General features: G+C 40.2%; 1 protein-coding gene across 3 annotated transcripts in view; it reads left to right on the top strand.

The window, feature by feature from the left end:
* Positions 1–20141, top strand: part of ate1 (arginyltransferase 1) — a 61055-nt gene that overhangs the window by 4672 nt on the left and 36242 nt on the right. The window contains exons 2-8 of one of the 3 annotated variants that reach the window (XM_032523230.1): positions 1684–1747; positions 3944–4006; positions 4191–4294; positions 4537–4785; positions 10101–10312; positions 14849–14977; positions 16377–16505. In XM_032523230.1, the coding sequence (XP_032379121.1) occupies positions 1684–1747; positions 3944–4006; positions 4191–4294; positions 4537–4785; positions 10101–10312; positions 14849–14977; positions 16377–16505 (950 nt within the window). The remainder of the gene's footprint in view (positions 1–1683; positions 1748–3943; positions 4007–4190; positions 4295–4536; positions 4786–10100; positions 10313–14848; positions 14978–16376; positions 16506–20141) is intronic. The other 2 variants (XM_032523233.1, XM_032523232.1) reach the window with 2 other exon arrangements.

The following is a 20141-nucleotide window of genomic DNA, read 5'->3' as shown; positions in this document are numbered from 1 at the left end:
TTAATTCCATCAAATGCTTCACTACATACTGTATATAATGCAAGTCTGGACAGACATGGATGTATACTGCAACTTGATTGGTTGACGGAGGCATACCACCTCAAGGCAATAATTCTTGTTTTGTTCTGCTCTGTGTCTTCAGTTAGAGGATAACAACTTAACAGTTTTCATTTTTAAAGTGGTTTAAACCTAAATTGGCCCATGTAATAATAATGATAATTCTTATCACTGACATTACATTTATACTGTTGATTCATTTTTTATGCCTGCAGTCTTGCTGCTGTATCTGCTGGCCTTAGAACTAGCTCCAATCATTTCCTGCTGCATTGTTGCTGTGTCTATTTGTTGGATCCCACTGTGTTGTCTCCTTGTCTCCCTGGACTCTGGCTAAACCCCATTCTCCTGGGACATAGGAACATTATACTTAGTTGCAAACTCTGTGTGTTGTGTGAACTGTTAAACAGGGAATTCCCTTGGTGGTTTTAGCTGTAAACTGATAGTGGTCTTGTTAATGAGGTGTGTGTGTGTGTGTGTGTGTGTGTGTCCGAGTGTGTGTGTGTGTGTGTTTCCGAGTGTGTGTGTGGTGTGTGTGTGTGTGTGTGTGTTGGTGGGTTGGTTCGGTGTTGTGTGTGTGTGTCCAAGTGTGTATATGTTTGCAGAGGGAAGGTCAGGAGTTGAAACGGGGAGCTAAGACCTCAGTTCTGGGAAGTAAGATCTAAGCTGCTGTGGACACAAATAATACATTTGTGACCATTGGGGGCTGTGGGAATGAACTTTGGGGGACTTTGGTGATTTTAGATGAGAAAAAAAAAGTGGACCTCCCACCAGACTCTGTGAGCCGCTTCTTGACAACCGTACTTGCATATGTGCCTCCTATTGATTCTAATAAATGTATACCTAAACTAGAGCCTGAGCTATAAAGGATTTTGAAGGCCGATACGATACGAATATTTGGTTATTTAAAAATCCGATATATCGGTCGATATACAGTATATTTAAAACATTAAATAAATCCAGAAACGCAATACAAAACAAACAGATTTCCCTAACATTAGTTATTTGTAGTTATTTATTCTCACTAAAATAATATGATAATAATTTATTTTCACAACAGAACAGAGGAACATCAAAATATATTAAAGTTCTGATAAATTAAATATAAAAAAACAAACTTAAGATATGAAACTTTAAGTCCTTTTGAACAAAAACACATTAACAACGCTGTAGAGCGCCCTCTGGTGGTCAAACTATGCAACGCCAACACTCAGAACATTGACAGTCCGTTTTAATTTTTTTATCAGAATCATTTATTTGTCATTATAAATAAATAATTCTGATGAATGAATATTTCATTTTTATTTATTTATTTTAATTATTATTATTTTTTCAGTATAAAATATATATATATATATATATATATATGCCTAATTTTGACCGATAATATCGGCCCGCCAACATATCAGTCGGGCTCTACCTATAACAGTCTTTTGAATGGTTTGTATTTGAGCTGTATTTTGTTCAGCCGAGCTAATTCAAGACTCTTTTCTGCCTGTTTCTAATATAATAGCCTCCAAGTTGGGCATGAGACAGCCATGCTCTACAGGATGTTTGTTGTAAGTAAATCAACTAAATGTTGTAAAGTTATCAGGTTCCTTATTTTTTCTCTTTTTCTTTTATGCACAGGGATGTGGTCTCACACCATGACTGTACAAGACTACCAAGACCTCATAGACCGAGGATGGAGAAGGTGAGTAGCTGTCTCTACCGTCATACAATAAATCAGTTCCTCCAGGATTTTGCTGACTTTTTTTGAGATTGTTGCGGGCCAAAATGGCTGATGTTGCAGGGGCTTTTGAAAAAAATTGCGATAAAAGTTGCTAAGTTTTTTTTGTAGGTATGTTTTTTTTTTTTTTTTTTATAGTTCTTTAAAAATAAAAGGAAACTTGTTTTGGGGAGAATAAAAAGGACTCTGAGCTGAGTTTTTCCTAGGAACCTTACCACAAATTTTTCTGGATGCTTCAAATGTTGGCATAATATGAAAATGGCTGGTGGATGTAAGATAAAAAATAATTTATTGAATTAATCAAATTTGAACATGTCTGTCGGTGGCTTGTTGATCTTTACATTGTTCGTTAATTTCCTGTCCTGGGCTGAGACTAGGGCTGCACAATTAATCGAATTTTAATCGCGATCACGATTTGGACTTCCACAATCAATTTGCGTGATTGGCGATTATTTTTATAAAGCGTCATTTACAGAACGCTCTGGGTTTTTTGCAAAGCCAATCTCCCGCTCCATAAAGCCGTCTGCTCATGAGCCTTCAAGTAGTTCACTGCACCCCGTGCAGCTAAGTTCTCTAGTGTAGACAGTCACAGAGGACAGAGTAACGGTGAGGAAAACCAACAGATAGCAGTCGGTAATACGTCAGTCTCAGGTTACCATTTTACCAGTAAACGCAACACTTTGTCCCATTTGTTTTTTTCAGACAACAGCAGTGACCAGTGCTAGTTAGCGTCTGTAGCTGTTAGCTAGTAGCGTCTGTTAGCTGTTAGCTCTTCTGGACGCACCGGTGCTAATGTCCTCGCATCCGCTGCATGCTGTTTATATGGATATGGTTTAATTTTGCGTTACATGACCCATTTCGTCTGTAAAGCCGTGCCGGTGTTGGATCTTTCTACGCTCTCTCGTCCTACTCTCTCTCCTCTTACTCTCCGCGCTCCGCACAACAGCGGCCGCCGGTCCACACTTCTGATATATGTCTACATTTTAATTTTTCATTAACACAGCTGATATTGTTAAGTATAGGGGGCAAACCTGTATTTGTACCAGTGTTTCCTGCGGGTAACTGTTATCGCGGCCGCTACGGCGAAGAACACAGAAAAAGTTTTTGAATGCAGCTAACTTCAGTTGGTAGAGTAACAGCGTGGGAGACGGAGCTGCTGTACCGAAGCCTGGACCAGACCAGAGATGTGACCCATGGCCAGAATATCATAGTTCATAAAAATGCAGCGCAGTGAAGATACAGACATTTAATACACACGACGTGTGTATCCGCCGTTCGACCCGTGCTGGAACCGTTCATAATGATCACCGTCTCTCTGTGAGTAGCGTCCATCCACACTCCCTCTCGCAGTTATAAATACCTTGTGACAATAAAATTTGTTTTGGTTAAAATCAACAAATAATCGTGAGATTAATCGCGATCAAAATTTTGATCAAAATAATCGCGATTATCATTTTGGCCATAATCGTGCAGCCCTAGCTGAGACACACATTCAAACGGTTTGATAAAGGACTTATTGGACTTTAACTTATCATTGCACCTACAATAACAAGCATAGCTGTCCTCAATTTAGATCATCCTGTCGTCTCATCTCCGGGCGTCCGTGCGTCCGTGCGTGCGTAAACGGGGTAAACTCAGCAGCCCCGCCCGCTGCAGAGAGCCGACAAGATTGAAACAACAGCCGGTGAAAAATCCTTACAACATACATACATGTTAAAATGTATACAGGTTGGCAGGACGGTCTGAAATGTTTTGCACGGTCCTTCGCTGTACGTTCTGTTGGTAAATGTGAGATGTTCGAGTCACACACGTCTCGTTAAACAAGGAAATGAAAATGGCCGCGTACGTGTGACGTCAACCCGTTCTCACTCCTGCTTGGTCATTGGCTCTCAGAGTCCCATACTGATACAGAGTCTGGCACGTGGGACTGCTGGGATTGATTTAAGTCGCGGGAAACTCTGGGTATTGGTCAAGTTTGTGAAAAAGTTGTTGTGATTGGTCAAAATTGCGAGTCGCACCAAAGTCACGGTGATTGGTTGAATTGGCCTGATCGCAACATTGCGAAATCCCAGAGGGACTGATGAATGGAACTTTTTAATTTTCTTCTTATTATAGTTCAAGAAATATCATTTGGGTCTGTTCTGTTCTTTCCTTTTTCAGAAGTGGGAAATATGTCTATAAGCCCCACCTGAACAAGACCTGCTGTCCACAGTATACCATCAGGTAATTTTAGCCATCAGGATTTGCCCCTGGGATTCAGTTAACTTCAGAAGTGGCAAGACCAGAATAACATGGAACGTCTGAGAATGAGCAATTGTAATTTGCTAGCTATATTACATATTTGTATAACAGCAGAAATATATACATTTATTCTAACCAAACCTGTATCTTTGTGCTCTCTGTCAAGATGTCATGCACTGAAATTCCAGCCTTCTAAATCCCACAAGAAAGTCATGAAGAAGATAAGCAAATTCATTTCCAAAGGGGAGTTGCCAAAGGGAGAGGATGATGGTGAGAGTATATTTATTTTTGTATAATATTTATTAATGCATGTGTATTGTTTGATAAACTTCTCTGAATTGATATGAAAAAATTGGAAGAAACAGCAGTCCGTGACCAACGCTATTGGACCGTTGGACTGCATAAGAGTGCATGGTTGGAATTACAGGAAGAGATGGGCACAAACTCACAGCCGTGTTGACACTGTGCTCTGTAGTCACATTATCAGGTGTAAGAAATGGTGTGCCTTGCAGGGGAGCCAATGGACAATGGAATGGTGTGTGAAGAAGCAGGTCCACGGGAACCGAGTAAAGTCTGTCACTCGGAAGTTAAGTGTGCTGCTATCACAGACATTCAGAAGGAACTACCAGAGCGTGCCGACGTCACTGAAGTTCAGAAAGAGGTAGCAGATGCCACACCTACCGAATCATCGGGAACATCAAGAAAAGATCCAGTGTCTGTCGCGGATGAGAGAACAACAACAGCCGCAGCTCCAAAACCAGGTAAGAAATCAGATTCACTTTCAAATAGCTGCTAGCACTCCTCAACAATCAGTAGTCATTTATCACTCTATTTTCAATACCAGCAAACAGCTGGTACTGAAAATAGAGTGATAAATGACTAGACACTTACAATGTTATCCCAACTCATTGCCAATTACTGGGATTTTCCTTTTACCAGGATAGCTCTTCAGGTGTTTTAGCTTGTTTATCAAACTTTATTGAACGTGAATCATAGAGCTGCAACGATTAAAGGATTTCATTGATGGGGGAAAAAATGAATCGGCAACTGTTTTGATAACCACTTCATCTTTTCAGTTTGTTTTTTTTCAAGCATAAATGCCAAATATTTGCTGGTTTCAGCTTCTCAATTGTGATAATTGTATGCTCAGATTTGATAGTAAAGTAAATGACTTTTGGGTTTTGGACTGCATTTTTCCCCGTTTTCTATAGATCAAGACAAAAATCGGCACATTAATTGATAATGATAATTGTTGGTTGCAGCCCTACGTGAATTCATGAACTTGGATAGCTCATGCCAAATGTCTGCTGGCTCACGCAGCCTTTGTGTGAAATTGACATTATGGCAGCTGCTTTTACACAGGAATAATGTTTAGTGATCTGCTTTTACGGTGGTTTCTGCACCTACCAAATAGCTGTTTGCTGTTGTTTTGTGTTGTAGAATTTCTTTTGGATGTCTGGTATTTTTGAAACTGCTGTAGGGACAACTTTAAAAGTAGTGACCGTAGCTTTAATGACAATTCACCACAATCATTTGCAAGAGTGCCACTGTGGCGTTGTAGCTGGAGCACCGTTGCTCGCCAGAGTGTGTCACTGTTCACCCTGTAATAGACTCCACAGTGCAGCAGCTTGGTGAATGAGGTTGGTGTCTCTTCTTTGTTTTCAAGAGTGTGTCTGGTTTGGCCTTATCTGTCACGTTCTCTTCCTTACTCTGCAGTACAGGATATTCTCACAGCTAACTCACACTAATGAATTAATAACAGTCACAGTAAAGGGAGATAATAAACTCCTATTAGGCACAGGAAGCAGCACTTCTAACAACTGCTCATGTTTCAGTCCTCAACCGCTTATCCCCCTCTTAAACAACTAATGAGAGCAGGACCCCACGCTCATTAATCAAAAGGCAGGGACGTACATTGGAAAGCTTGTTGTTGGCACAGGTCGATCCAGATGCAGACATAAACATACAGCGGTGCCAGTATTCTTCTGCTTTTACACCTGTGTCAGCAGCACCACACCATTTCTACCCGGACTGTCAGAGATAATATGCCTTTTCAGGAGGCAAGGAAAGAGGAAGCGAGGAGGATTTACTATGTTGGCCCAGTGGTTCGCTACTCCCCCCTTATTCATCTCCAACAGAAAACACCTGGACATATCTTTCCTCTAGTTTTATGACTGGAGCGCTTTATGGCTTTGGGCAGGTTCCAGTTCTAGCTTGAGAAACATTGGCCCCCCATTTTCTATATACCGTACGCAAAGCCAGAGGTAAACAGGTACAGAAGTACGTGTTGTGTTTTGCAACGCTGCCCTCGGATTTTTAGGTAGTAGTAGTAGTAGGAGGTAGTGAAACTTGCATACAAGTATTTGTATTCTTGAAATTAAGTATTTTATCAATGCGTTGTGTGTGTTGCAATAAAAGTCCAGTTGGTCAGTACTGACATGTAAGAACTCTTTTTAATTGCTTTAAAGAGACTTATTTTGCTGCTTATGTTAATTGATGAAAAAAAAAATTGATTGATTTTAAATAGTTTTTATTACAAATTGAAGTAATTTCCCAGGGTAGGGCTTTGGGCAAGTCAACTTTAACATCATTTCCATAAAAAAAAATAGTGTTCATTAAGTGGTAGCGTGATGGCCCACATGTGTTAGTATGTAAAAAGCAGGAAGCAGCAGTATTGTAGGATATAGCAGTATAGTGTGCTTTAAGTAGGCAAAGTAAATAGTACAGACAGTACAGTTTCCCAGAGTATACTGCATACCTCCATGTTAATATTTTAGTGGCTGCTCCGTCCCAGATGACAGCATCCTCCTCCCACAGTGGGGGCCGGGACGGTTACCGCGTTACTCTTTGATTCTATTGACATGAACTGTGTCCGACAACATTGTGTCTTACATGGATTCAAGGTTTTCTAAACAGAACTCATCATGAAAAGATGGAGCAAATCTGACCTTACGCAAGTTGGCAAGGGCAACGCTCCCTGACATATAACATACACGGTAGGAAAGGCAAAGACATTTCTCCGTTCTCCGCTGAGGTAGACACATTAACATTACAGCTGCGGTGTTCACCATTGCACATTATCCTAGCATCTAGCGGAGCGTCCTTCTGTTTTTAGCTTTATACCGATAAAACAGCACGGTTGAATTTCAGCCTGCATGCAGGTTCCATAGCCTAAAACAGATTGGCTTATATTTAGGGCTGGGCGATATGGAGAAAATCAAATATCACGATATTTCTGACCAAATACCTTGATATCGATACCGCAACGATATTGTAATGTTGTCTACTGGTGCTTTCACAAAAATATTTACACAATGAAATTTTTGATAAATAATTATCAGTAATGTGTATATAATGACTAAGTGGGTAAAGGCAAATAATAGAACAGCTGGAACAGTCTGGTGAGTTCAGAAAATGACATCACTTTACTGTAACGCAGCCTTTAAAATTAGGAAAAGACACCACAACATTGTAAAATTTAAGCCTATGTTTTTTTCTGGGGTAACGCCATTCATTTTACTGGCTGTATTGACAACAGATACAGCCACAGTGTCTTGAGAAGCTCTAGATTCTGCTTTCATTGTTCACTTTTAACTCACGTTACATCAACTTTGCTATCTCTCTTTCCTCTCTTTTCGTCACACCGCTCACGCTCCTTGCGCGACCACACAGGCACTGACGTCACTCACTTAAGGCAATTCAACAACTTTACAGTAGTTTCTTACCAGAAGTTACTATACACGTCTCTTTATGCAGGTAAAGTGTGTTTTGGCCTCTTCTGAGCTTCTTGTTATCTGTTAACTCTGTTTTGGTCAATATAACAGCTTTACAGTTGTTTCTTACCAGAGGTTACTATACACATATCTTTTATGCAGGAAAGGTGTGTTGCCATTCTTGCTCAAACTTCTAACTACTCATGTAAGGGGGCTGCGTTATACCGCAGGAATTTCTTGCTTTTCAACCGCGGTAGAAAGAAAATCCATACCGTCCCAGCCCTACCCACAGTGAATGAATTTAGTGTCTCTACAAGAAAGCAGTGTGTCACGATTCCAGACAGTTTACACTGATTTTGTGAGTTGTATGTGTGTTTGGGGAAGCGGGGAGGGAGAGTGTCACAGCTTATGAAGTGCTAACTGCCGAAGAGGGAGCATGTATCCTCCACAGGAACTGATCTGTCAGACTTTATCGTGTGTGTGTGTGTGTGTGTGTGTGTGTGTGTGTGTGTGTGTGTGTGTGTGTGTGTAATGAGAAATGAATGGGAAAAGAGGCACGCGGACAGAGTGATCGTGTTTAAGGGTTGATATGTTTGTGTGACCAGTCCGTCTTGACCTTGTCGCGTTTACAGTAGCATTTATAAGCTGGATTGAAATTTAGTTGTATTATACTTGAATATTTAACTGTTGTTGTTTTCTCAAGGTTTTAGTTCACCCTGTACACGATAAATCATGAAATAAGCCATAACAAAGGCTGTGGTCTGTTTTTACCATTCACAGGGCAGAAGCTGTACCTTACAGTAGAAAGAAAATGTAGCTTGAGTCAGCTGAAGCTGCGTGCTGCCAGTGAACCGTGGCCAGTGCCAGAGTTTCCCTCTCCCCTTGTCAGGACCAGGCGTCCCTCTCTTCCTAGTTACGTCGACACAGGGGAAAGTTAGTAAGTGAGCTGATGGCGGTAGCTGGCAATAGGACAAGGAGGAAATGGCTCTCGTTTCCTTATTGCTCCAAACAGGATGTGGGCGTGTAAACTGTTGACATGGGATGCCCGGAGAGCTGCAGGGCTTGGCAAGAGCCCAGGAGGTGGTGGTGGTGCTGGAGGAGGAGGAGGAGGAGAAGGGCGAGGAGGGGGACAGAGAGAGGGAAAGGGGGAGAGATTTAGTTGCTTTAGATTGTTCATGTCAGTCTTGTTGAGGAAGAAAAACAGAGAAAGTGTGTGTGTTTGTGTGTGTTCTGCTCATAACAACCTCATTAATGTGCCCACACCAGATAACCAAGATTTGATATCTTTGTAGTTGTATGTATTAGAAAATGCAACAACCTTGGATTCATTATGTCTTTTGGGTCTTCTTTTTTTTAATGTAAACCCACTCTAGCTAGCTGCTAATCATTTGGGCCGACACAGATCATATAGTTTTATAGCCTCCTGAGCAATGACGTAATGTAAAGATTGTTGAGGCAGGGAAACAAGAACATGACTTCCATAGGCCTTTCTGTTGACACTGGCTTCTTAGGCAGGGGATACACTAAAGTAAACATGCAGCCCATTTGCCTGGAGGGGCAGGGGAAATCCATCGGAGACATGGTCTAACACTCACAAAATCTGCTCCAAATTTGAGACCCATCAATGCCAGCAGCTTGAAGTTATCACCTTCAGCTATCATCCAACAGCTTCGATGCCGCACGGACCGCTACAGAAAATCATTCATACGACAGGCAAAAACACTTTTTAACATGTCATCACTGGGTGCTAGATGAGACTTTTGGACACCACACTACTGCACTAAGTGCAACCTGCACAATTGGTTTATTTACATTTAGCATACATCTTAGCATATTATTTAAACAGTTGCACATTTTTGTTTTCCCATCCTGTACATATTCAAATATTTGTTCTTTTATTTTATTCATATTATTATTTCATGTATATGTATTTAATTTAATTATATTCTGTGCTTTTTTGCTGATATTGCTGCTGTAACACCGGAATTTCCCATTTTTCTTGGATCAATAAATATCTATCTATCTATCTATCTATCTATCTATCTATCTATCTATCTATCTATCTATCTATCTATCTATCTATCTATCTATCTATCTATCTATCTATCTCCCTCCCTCCCTCCCTCACTTCTATGTCAATTCAGATTCTAAAGGCAGCATTTTAAGGAGTAATTCAATTATTTCTTATAACTGCCTCTTTCTTTCTTCCATATTCTCACCTGGAAATACTTTGAAAATGCTATACCATGTCTTTCACATGAAAATAGATTAAAAAAGGGTGTTTTCATAGAACCCCACCTGACCTGAACCTTTGGAAAGCATTTACAGTTCTCCCCCTCTTCTGTCTTTTCTCCGGGGTGCAGGGATGGGAGCTGATCCTGGCCGGCCGCCATGTCGGAAGGCCAAAGACTTGAGAAAGGAACGACGTCTTCAGAAAGAGCAGATTAGACAGGCTGACGGGGTCTCTTCTATTGTCTCTCCTACCCCACCCGCTCCGGCCCAGCTCAAGCTACCCAAAGCCCTGGAAGATTTCATCAATGAGTCATTGCCTGAAAACTCTTCTCATTGCCTTGAGGTGAGCAGAAATATAGAGTAGGTATTTTCTTTTTCTCTTTTTTATGTGACTTGGAACAAACATCAGCCTGTTGTGATGTTTCCAGCTGTCATTAACAACAAGTGTTTTTTGGTTGAGCTCTTTGTCTCCATAATGTTTGAATTTAGTTAGCTTGAACATTTTGTTTCTCTCCCGTAGCCCCAGTGACTTTACCATGTGTTTATGTGTGCGGAGAGCAAAGCTGGCCAGAGCAGAGTGGAAAAACCACCCCTCTCCCAGTTCGAATTTTCAACCATATGACAGGCATACCACACAAACTAGGTCGCGTTACCCTGCCGATGACATTAAAACCACAGCTCCAAGCTCAGTCGGTACGAGAAGGCATGGAAATGAACTTTTGGCATGGGGCAGATCGAAGGCCTCAAGCTGAGGTTGGTAGAGTCACGTCATTTTTGGTCTTGACCAAGATTTGAGCCAGATGCAGTGACGAACCAGGCAGTGTCTGTCTCTTGTCTACACACCCCCTGAGACCTCCTCCCAGTCAGCTCTTTCCAATTTGATTCATTTGTTTGCATACAATTATCCTTCCATTTCACTAAGTGGGTGTAGACATAAGGCTATCCGTTGTAAAGAAAAGTTAATTATGTTTCCCAAGTCAAATAATTAAGAGATTCCTCCGTTTGACGGATTTAGCTGTTTATTGCATATGGGTAGGCTGCATCCGATTTGTGGCTAAGGGGCAATTTAGAGGAGTTGAGGGAATTTGATGCTGAGTCTTGGGCCTCTGTACCGTTGACTGAGCTGCAGGCTTAAAGATGTTTTCACACCAGTACCAGACAAAAAATGTTTAAATCATTGAAATGTAGTAGCAGATCAACTTCATCCTAGACATATCTGTTAAAGTTATCACGCTACTTGACTGATGAGAATACTCTACGTTTTTAACCCATATGGAGAGGAATTATTGTCATATGCTCACCTTTGCCTGCTGCTCAGTCAACGTTACTCACTTAGAGATGGTCCGATACCATTTTTTGCTTCCCGATACCAATTCTGATACCTGAACGTGCGTATCAGAGTACTGATCCGATACCAGTGTGTCATATATTTTATTATGTTTTAACAACTGTTTACTACTATCCCTGTATGGATGTGATATGATTTCTATCATTGTTGTCGGTCTGGCTCAGGTTAAACTCTTTGTGAAACATGAACAAACACAATCAATGAACACTACAGAACCTTCTTTTATTATCCAGTTTGATAGTCATTTGTAATTGAAAAAGAACATAAATAACCTACTTTAATGTCGATTTTCATTCTTTTTCTTTATTACGTGGTATCGGATCGGTACATAAACTCTAGTACTTACTGATACCAGCATTTTAGGCAGTATCAAAGGCGAGACCAATACTGGTATCAGAACGTCTCTACTCACTTGCCCTGTAGAATCTGGTATCTGAGACATTGGATATTACTTTTAGTGTAATTTAAATGCATAGCAAAAAGATAAATCCCAGCGACAGGGTAGACACGTTTAGATAAACCTTACTGTATGCACAGTGCGGCAGTCACTTCTGTCCTAGCTTTAAATGCAGTTCCAGTGGCCACCGCCAGGGGTCAGTGTAGGAACGTGATTCAGAGCCCCTCAGGCACCTCAGGAAAGTGTGGAACTGATCTCCCACTATTCCCCTCAAGAATCCTCTCTGCTGTCTCCATACAATAGCATTACATTCTATATCTCCTAACATACAATGATTATGCAATCAGTTGTTTCCTTCTATTATATTACTTTATAATGGTGTTCTGCAAGGTTTTGAAGATCTATGTTAAGAGCAACCTATCTTTCAATTAAGCTTGGATGAACCATGATCTTTCATTTTAATTAAAGTGAAACAAAAGCCACTTTTATTATGTATATTTTATATGTATATTCAAACATTCATAAAGCGGTCAAGCTTGAGACCGTTGGTGTTAAATTTCAAGACTGTTATGAGAATTGCTAAAATTTCATTTCCATGCCGTCCAAAATCTGCTGCAGTGTTGTTTCACCAAAAGGATTATATGAGCCTATAAAAATATGTATCTAGATTTAGAACGAAATTAAAAGGACCAAACGTCAGCGTTGTCCTTTTTAAGAAGTTAAATGAAGGATGTAGATGCCAAGTGATCATATGAGAGAAACCCACTTAAGTCCAACTCAAACAAACCCCAGGTTCAATTCCTTCATCCTGTCCGTCCTGGGGAGTCATATGGCACGGCCTCTGTGGCCAACAAAAGCTTCCAAACACAGAGACGGTTAATTAAATGGAGCCGGAGGATGTGGAAGGTGAATTCTTCTTTCAGTTTGTGTGACATAAGCAACACGCAGAAACTTTTCCTTTCTGAACGTTTGTCTATCACAGGCTTCTTGTTATTCTCCCAATTAACCTTGATTTATTTAAATAACGATGCAGTTGGGTGCATCTTTGGTGTTTTTGGATACATTTTTGTATTTGCTGAACTTTCACTTTGTGTCCTGCTCATCATCATAATTTCAGTAGACTATACCCCAACCGAACCTGGGTTTCTGAGGCCAATATTGAAATTTGGGAGTTTAAAAAATCAGATTATTATTTGTAAACCCAAACGCATCAGACACTATGCTTAAGATATAGTTGTGCTTATAAGTTTACTTACCCATGCTAAAGTTTACTTAAAAAGAAGAAAAAAAATTATCTTAATGTCTTAATTAAAAGCATTAGGAAAAATCCAACCTTTAAGGACACCAATTAACTTTGTGAATGAATAATGTATAGTAAATAAATAAATAAATATTTTTCCTTGAAATACAGGGGGCATAAGTATTCATACCCCTATGTTAAATTCCCTGGGATTTGGGGTGTTATGTTATGTCTCTGGTGCTTCCTCACGCATACAAACTTGGGGAAAAAAACTATCCACGTTGTTATGAGTGAGATACGGTTGCTGAATGTCCTCTGCCCTCAGTCTTCGGGTGTGCTGTTCAAAATTTGCACAGCTTTCTACTTACCTAGCTACTGCACATGTCCGACTCCAACAAAGATAGTATAGAAGTGACATGTCTCACTCTGTAGCTAAAACAGAGACCCAAACACACAGGGTGAACACAGGATCTGTAGCAATGTGCAGTACAACAAAAATATGGTGTTTTTTTCAATTTAAAAATGAAACCATGTAAACATATTCTGGTACAACCTCAAAATACAATTATGAACCTGAAAATGAGCTTAGTATGGGCACTTTAAAGGCCAGTTATTTCATGGATCCAGGATACTATGCGTCCTGATAAAGGTCCCTTGGCTGTTGGAATTAAAATCACATCACCACATACCCTTCACCATACCTAGAGATTGGCATGGTTTAATTTTGATTTGCATTGATAGATGATTATATGGAAACTACCCCACGTCAATCTCTAGGGATGATGAAGGGTATGTGATGATGTGATTTTTAATTTTTAATTTTTAAAAATCTGTCTGGCTCTATGGGAATTTAACATAGGGGTGTACGTTTCTGTATGCCTTACATACTTACTGTATGGATTTTAAGGAAGAACATTTATTTTTGTACTTATGTATTTATGATACAGTATTAATTCACAAAGAAAATTGGTGTCCCTAAAGTTGGAATTATTCCTTTTTTTATATTAAGGCATTAAGATCAATTTCAAGTTGTTTTTTTATATTCCTCTTTTTAGTCAACTTTTGCATGGGTTCATAAACTTATGAGCACAACTGTACATACTGACTGAGACATTTTACAGTTGGAAAAAACCAACTTGTCAGAGCTCCCGGGTGTTAATGGTGACACTGCTTCTAAATGATCTCAAACCTAGTTTGGTATTTCTCTCATCTGCTACTGGCTAATATCAGCCATGATATCCCCACTTGTATCATTCTACCTTGACTAGACATGGTAACTCATCAACAGAACAATAACAGAAGAAGCAAAAAAAATACTTTTTAAAAAGATAATAAATTGACCTTCATCTGAAACCTCTCCGCACACTCTAATTTCTGTTTGGTCTGTTCAGGATCAAGAATTAAACTTCATCCTCGGATGACATGGTGAAGCACTGGAAATGGGCTTAAATACTCAATATGTAGAGTTGATAGAAAGTTAAAAAGGCTAATGATAATGTCTTCTCTTTGAGCCCTTTACGAGTAGTTATGTTTTCTATTACAGCAAATGATGTGTTGAATGTTTTTGGGTCACACTTGCTGTTTTTGTGTGTTGAGATGGACACAACACACCCTCTTTGCTATTGGTTAAACCAAATCCCTTTTACTAAACTAGACATTTTTCCATTTTGCTTTATAAATGGTTTAAAATCTTCACAGGCGTGTCACCTGTCCAGGAGAGGGTGTGTTTGTGACAGTCTCTCTCTCCCTTCCCCCACTTTTCTCACTTTTCCTCTCTTTGATTTGTGACGATATCTTCCTTTTTTATGGATTTGAATCACCACTTTTGTTAACCTGTAGTGTTTTTTTTTTCCATTTTGACGTTAACCTTTGTCTGCCCGTATTCTTTTTGAAGGTGAGGCTAGTGCGCTCCAATCCCCCTAGCCCGCAGTTCAAAGCCTCGTTCGATGCCTCCTACCAGGTGTACAAACTCTACCAGATGGCCATTCACAAGGACCCTCCTGACAAACCCTCCGAGAGCCAGGTCAGAGGGTGGGGGGCATAGGTCGACCTGCTCAAGGGGTACCCAGGGAGGGAGGGAGAAGGTCCACAAGTTTGGGTTCCTACAGAGGCATCAAAAGGATTTTTTTATCTTGCTCTAATCTCTTATGAATATGTTATTATGGTCCTTTTCTTTGCTTTATATCATATAATAGACTAAAATGTATCATTGCTTCAATAAGTTCTTTATTTTAAGTCCTGAATGTGATTTCATATTTTAAACAAATTCAACACAGGAAGAAGTTTTTGTTGAATTATTATTATTATTATTATTAAGATTGTACTTTAAATATGTAATGGGTATAATTTACATGTTTAGTCATTTCACAGTTTTAAATCATAATGAACAGTCAAGATTGTACTGTAGATATTTGTAAAAGTCTGAAATTAGATTTAATTTAATTAATAAATAGTTTGAGCTTAAACTTTGCAACATCAAAGAAAAAGGCAGTTGAATAATTGGTCTGTGAATGAGGAAAAAATAGTGAACTAAGATGTTGGTATCAAAGACAGTGGATATGTATAAGAGCGACAGTCAAAGGCAGAGGAAATGGAGGGAAAATGTTTCCATACGGCCGTGGATGAGAGCAGTGTTTCTCCAGGTGTCTGAGTTGGCCCTCGGTTGGCCAGCCGGGTCATTAGTTGTGAGCTGTTTCACTTTTTTGGGGGGGGGGGTGGCTGAACCCTCCCGACCTTCACACATTTACCTCGACTGCCCCGCCCCGCCACTCGCGCCATACTTCCCTGTGTCTGACCTGGAATCGCATTTGAGTTTGAGGATTCAGCAGTGATGATGAGATCTCGGCCTTGTTTACCAGTTTGAGAGGAGTCTGTAGTGTTGGGAGAGTCTGTGTCTAGCTGAGATGATTCACCCAGACACAATTTTGGATTTCCTGCTGCTCCGTCCGGACCTTACACGCACTGACACTGTGTTGAATCTTGAATTACCAACCCTCTGCGTGCGATCCGTGGTAAAAGCTAGGTGGTGCACTAGCCTCATCCTCAAGTCATTTTAGTAATTAAAAAAAAAACACTTTCAGTCTCCTAGAATCCACGTGCATTCATGTGTCCTTTTTGCACACAAATCTGATAAATCACTAAATCAGGTCACAAACTCAAAACAGACCGGCTGTGTGACCAGCTTGCCCCGAGGACTAGGAGACTGAGCCCAAGATGCCAAAACGCTTGGATAACGCTGTTAAAACCCTCTTTTGTTGAATCTTGCACTGTCAATTCCTCCCAAGCACCCATGTTTCCTCGTCATTTATTTTTTCTTCCTTCTTTCTTTTAATCATCTAACAACCCACCGTCCTTGCATTCATTGTCTTATACGACTTCCCTCCACCTTATTGCTCCTTTCCCTCCACACCCTGTGCTTGAAGGTGAGGCTAGTGCCGGTCAACTTTGAGGACCCTCAATTCTCAGCGTCCTATCAGCAGTCGGTGGCGCTGTACGCCCGCTACCAGATGGCCATTCATGGTGATGACCCCAGCGAATGTAGTGAGAGTGAGGTACTGCATGATTATTATTCCGCACATACTGTAGGGCACTACTGCACATGCTTGTTCCAGATTCTTACTGCTTTACTCTTTTTATGTGGTTTGAATTTAAGTTTTTTAAAACTATTTTGGAATGTTGAAGAAAAAAAATAAAAAGCAATGAGCATTTTTCACTTTGTTTTCAGTATTTTCTGGGAATTTGTAGACTAATTGAAAAATCGAAATGAGTAATTGTTAAAGTAACCGACAGATGAATTGATAATAAAAGTAGTCCCTAGTTGCGGGACAGTTTGAAAATAGATTTCTTTTGTTAAAATATCTAAAGTATAGATTAACCTATTGTATATATTTGGTTTAGTTGTATAGTAATTTCACATGTTTCCCAACAATGCTCAAACCCAGAGACATCTGTATTTTAATCAGTGACCCGGAGCGATTTGGTTGGTTGCCTGTCGATGGCGTCATGTAACCTTTAACCCCTCTAGTTGCGCTAACTTAAGGCAAAACGCACAAAAAGCCCGGGAACTTCAGAGGATATGCCAGAGAGTAATGTTAATCATACAATGTCAAAAAATTATACTATCGTCACCTTCCTAAAATATTGGCCTAAGTTATTTTTTGACATTTCTTTTTTTTTTTTGTTGCCTAAATCATCTCCTCATGGGGCTGTCCACCACTGGTAAAATTGCCTGCATCCTCAGTTGAACAGGTCACGTGATTCCACACCTTTAGTATAACGGCCTAAGTCAATCGTGTGACTTTGTTTTTTTGAGTTTTCTGAAAAACCTAAAAAAATAACTTAGGTAATTATTTTAGGAAGGTGACGCTATTTATTTAGGATTTTATTGATAGGACCGCTGTAGACAGGAAAGGAGGCGGGGGGGGGGGGTGACGTGCAGCAAATGGCCGCGGGTTGGAATTGAACCCAGGCCGTTGCGGTAACGCCTGAGCCTTGGTACATGAGGCGCACGTTCAACCAGGTGAACTACCAGGGCACCCCATTCATTATTCGTTTAAAAATAATTATTATAAAAACGTCTTTGAATTTGTAAGCTGTAACTTTAAACGTCACAAGTTTATACAGTGAATGAGAAGTATTGTCCAGTGATGCATGGTAATGGGAAACAGAAACCAAGTAAAGATTCATTTAAGTTTTAAAAGTGAATTTAGAATGCACAGTGAAGGTGCTATTAAATATGCTCGCACCTCCATTTTTCCACTTTATATATGAATAAAAGAGGAGAAAGTAAAGTCTAGTCACGATGCAGAAGTGCCGGGCATCCTCACTAACCTGAGAGGGCTTTTTGTACCTCAGGGCTGGAAAAACAACCTCCGCCACCCTCCTGCCAGCAGGCCTCAGTAAATTACTGAATTCTTCAGCTCGTAAAAGTAAGGTAATTAATAAATAATAAAAGCTGTCAGATTGGGCAAACTGTGGCAGATTCTTTCCTAGTGCCATAACACTCTCTCTCTCTGTTAAAGGGAACGTGTGTTTGTATGTGTTTGTGAGCACTTCAGCTTCAGTTCAGGTTTGTAACGGCACTGGGATCAGATGGGTTCAAGAACTAGAGGAATAACTTTAAAAAAATTTTTTTTTTAAATTAGAAGGTGTGAATCTGCCCAAAGAACTTTGCTGTCGGGTTGCAAAAAAAAAACAAAAAACTTTTCTTAATATTTATTTATTTATTTATTTTTATTGATGGACTTTCCGGGTTGGATAATGACTGAATGAATGTGAATTAAGGTTGGGTTGATTACTCTTAAAGACCAATGGTTATAATTCACCTTGGCATCTCTACTGTAGGGAATGGTATGGAGAAGTTCCTGGACTCTACATTGTAACAACACAATATATTAATTTTGACGGGTTTTCAATTCATACATTCAAACATTTTCTGTACTACATGGAAAAATTCTAGATGTTGACACTGGTCAAATTCGGACAGACATAAACATCCTGCTGATATTGGCCTCGGAAAAAAAATCCTCTTTTGTATCATTAATACCAGAACTGGGGATGCCAAGCTGTCCCTTCCTTGGTTTGTCCCGCTGCAGTTCATTTACACATGGACATCCCTAATTGTTCCCACTCAAACATCTGACTTTATTAAACTCCCCTTCGTTGTGGTCACTACCACTGACAACCTTTACTGGGTCCACAATACTAAACACTACTGATTTTATTTTCTTGCCCATCAAGCTCCTGGTTAACTCGCCCGTTCTCTTCCCAGAAGCCCCCCCCCCACACACACACACACTGTTCTGTAGCAATCGTAAAGAAATGGGAAACACATTGTTGATATGGGAATGGCACATTTTGGTTCCATGCCACTCTATGCCTGCTTCTGCTACCTTGGAAGTTGAGTCACTTAGTATTTGTGGAGGTATTTATTAATCCATTAAAGTATTACCTGGGGACAGAATGTGGAATACCGTCTGGCTCAGAGCCAGGAGATTGGAGAGATTGTGTGTACGTGTGTGTGTGCTGTGTGTAAATTGTGCTACCATTGGACAGTATGATGTCCTGGAGGGGAATGGCTTTGTTTGTTTAAGGGTATATGCATTTCCTGTCATACCATGACTGGAAGGGAGCCAGACATTAGTCCTTCCACATCCAATCATGGTTTCCTGACCGACTTGAAGCACAAACTTGCAATTATTTAGAGACACACGCACACACACACATATGCACACACTTTTACTCACACTTACTGGTCTTAACTGTTTTGCTGAGCCGTGACTTTGAGTTCCTGCACATGTGGATTTCATTTTGAGGAAAACAAATCCTGTTAAATCTGTATTTACTCTTCTTGATGGCCAGGACCTTAACCAAGACGAGTATGTGGAAAAAGCTGAGCAATGGCAATAAAATTTGTCTGTAAAAATGGAAGAAATGAGTGAGGAAAATAACGTTTGGCTCAGATCAGCTTAAAGCTATTTATGAACAATAATGAGAGATTCAATAAAACCTTCTGTAAGCAGTGTTCCTCTTATGTCAGACCTCATCGTATTTAGTTTATATTAACCCATCGATCTGTACATTGCAGCTCGGTTCCTGAAGCTCAATAACAATGAGTTGGGTGGAGAGAAAAGGAAAAAGGTTGTTTTTTAATGTGAGATATTGAATACAGGCTCCCTGTTGCTAAAAGAAGTGCAGCCATTTGAGCGAGTAAAGAGCACAATGACGAGAGGTCTAAGTAGCAATTAGGCTTAAGCAGATGCGTGTGTTTATATGTATGAGTGAAGACACGACGACTGTGTGTGTGTGTGTGTGTGTGTGTGTGTGTGTGTGTGTGTGTGTGTGTGTGTGTGTGTGTGTGTGGTGTGTGTGTGGTGTGTGTGTGTGTGTGTGTGTGTGTGTGTGTGTGTGTGTGTGTGTGTGTGTGTGTGTGTGTGTGTGTGTGTGTGTGTGTGTGTGTGTGTGTGTGTGTGTGTGTGTGTGAGAGAGAGAGAGAGAGAGAAAGCGAGAGAGAGACGGTGCTTACCCCTCTAATCTTACACAGATGAGTGTTTACTATAGGAAGGGAGAGTTAGAGAGGAATTGATGGACTCCATGTGTTTTAAAGGAGAATGTTCCAGAAGGCGCTCTGGGCATGGCTCCGTTTACAGGCATATGTGTTGTTGTATTAGAGATACAGAGAGATAGTA

Source organism: Etheostoma spectabile, chromosome 8 (assembly GCF_008692095.1).
Source record: "Etheostoma spectabile isolate EspeVRDwgs_2016 chromosome 8, UIUC_Espe_1.0, whole genome shotgun sequence".
In the NCBI taxonomy this organism is placed as follows: domain Eukaryota; kingdom Metazoa; phylum Chordata; class Actinopteri; order Perciformes; family Percidae; genus Etheostoma; species Etheostoma spectabile.
Note: the sequence above shows the minus strand (reverse complement) of the source record. Positions and strands in the feature narration are given on the sequence as shown.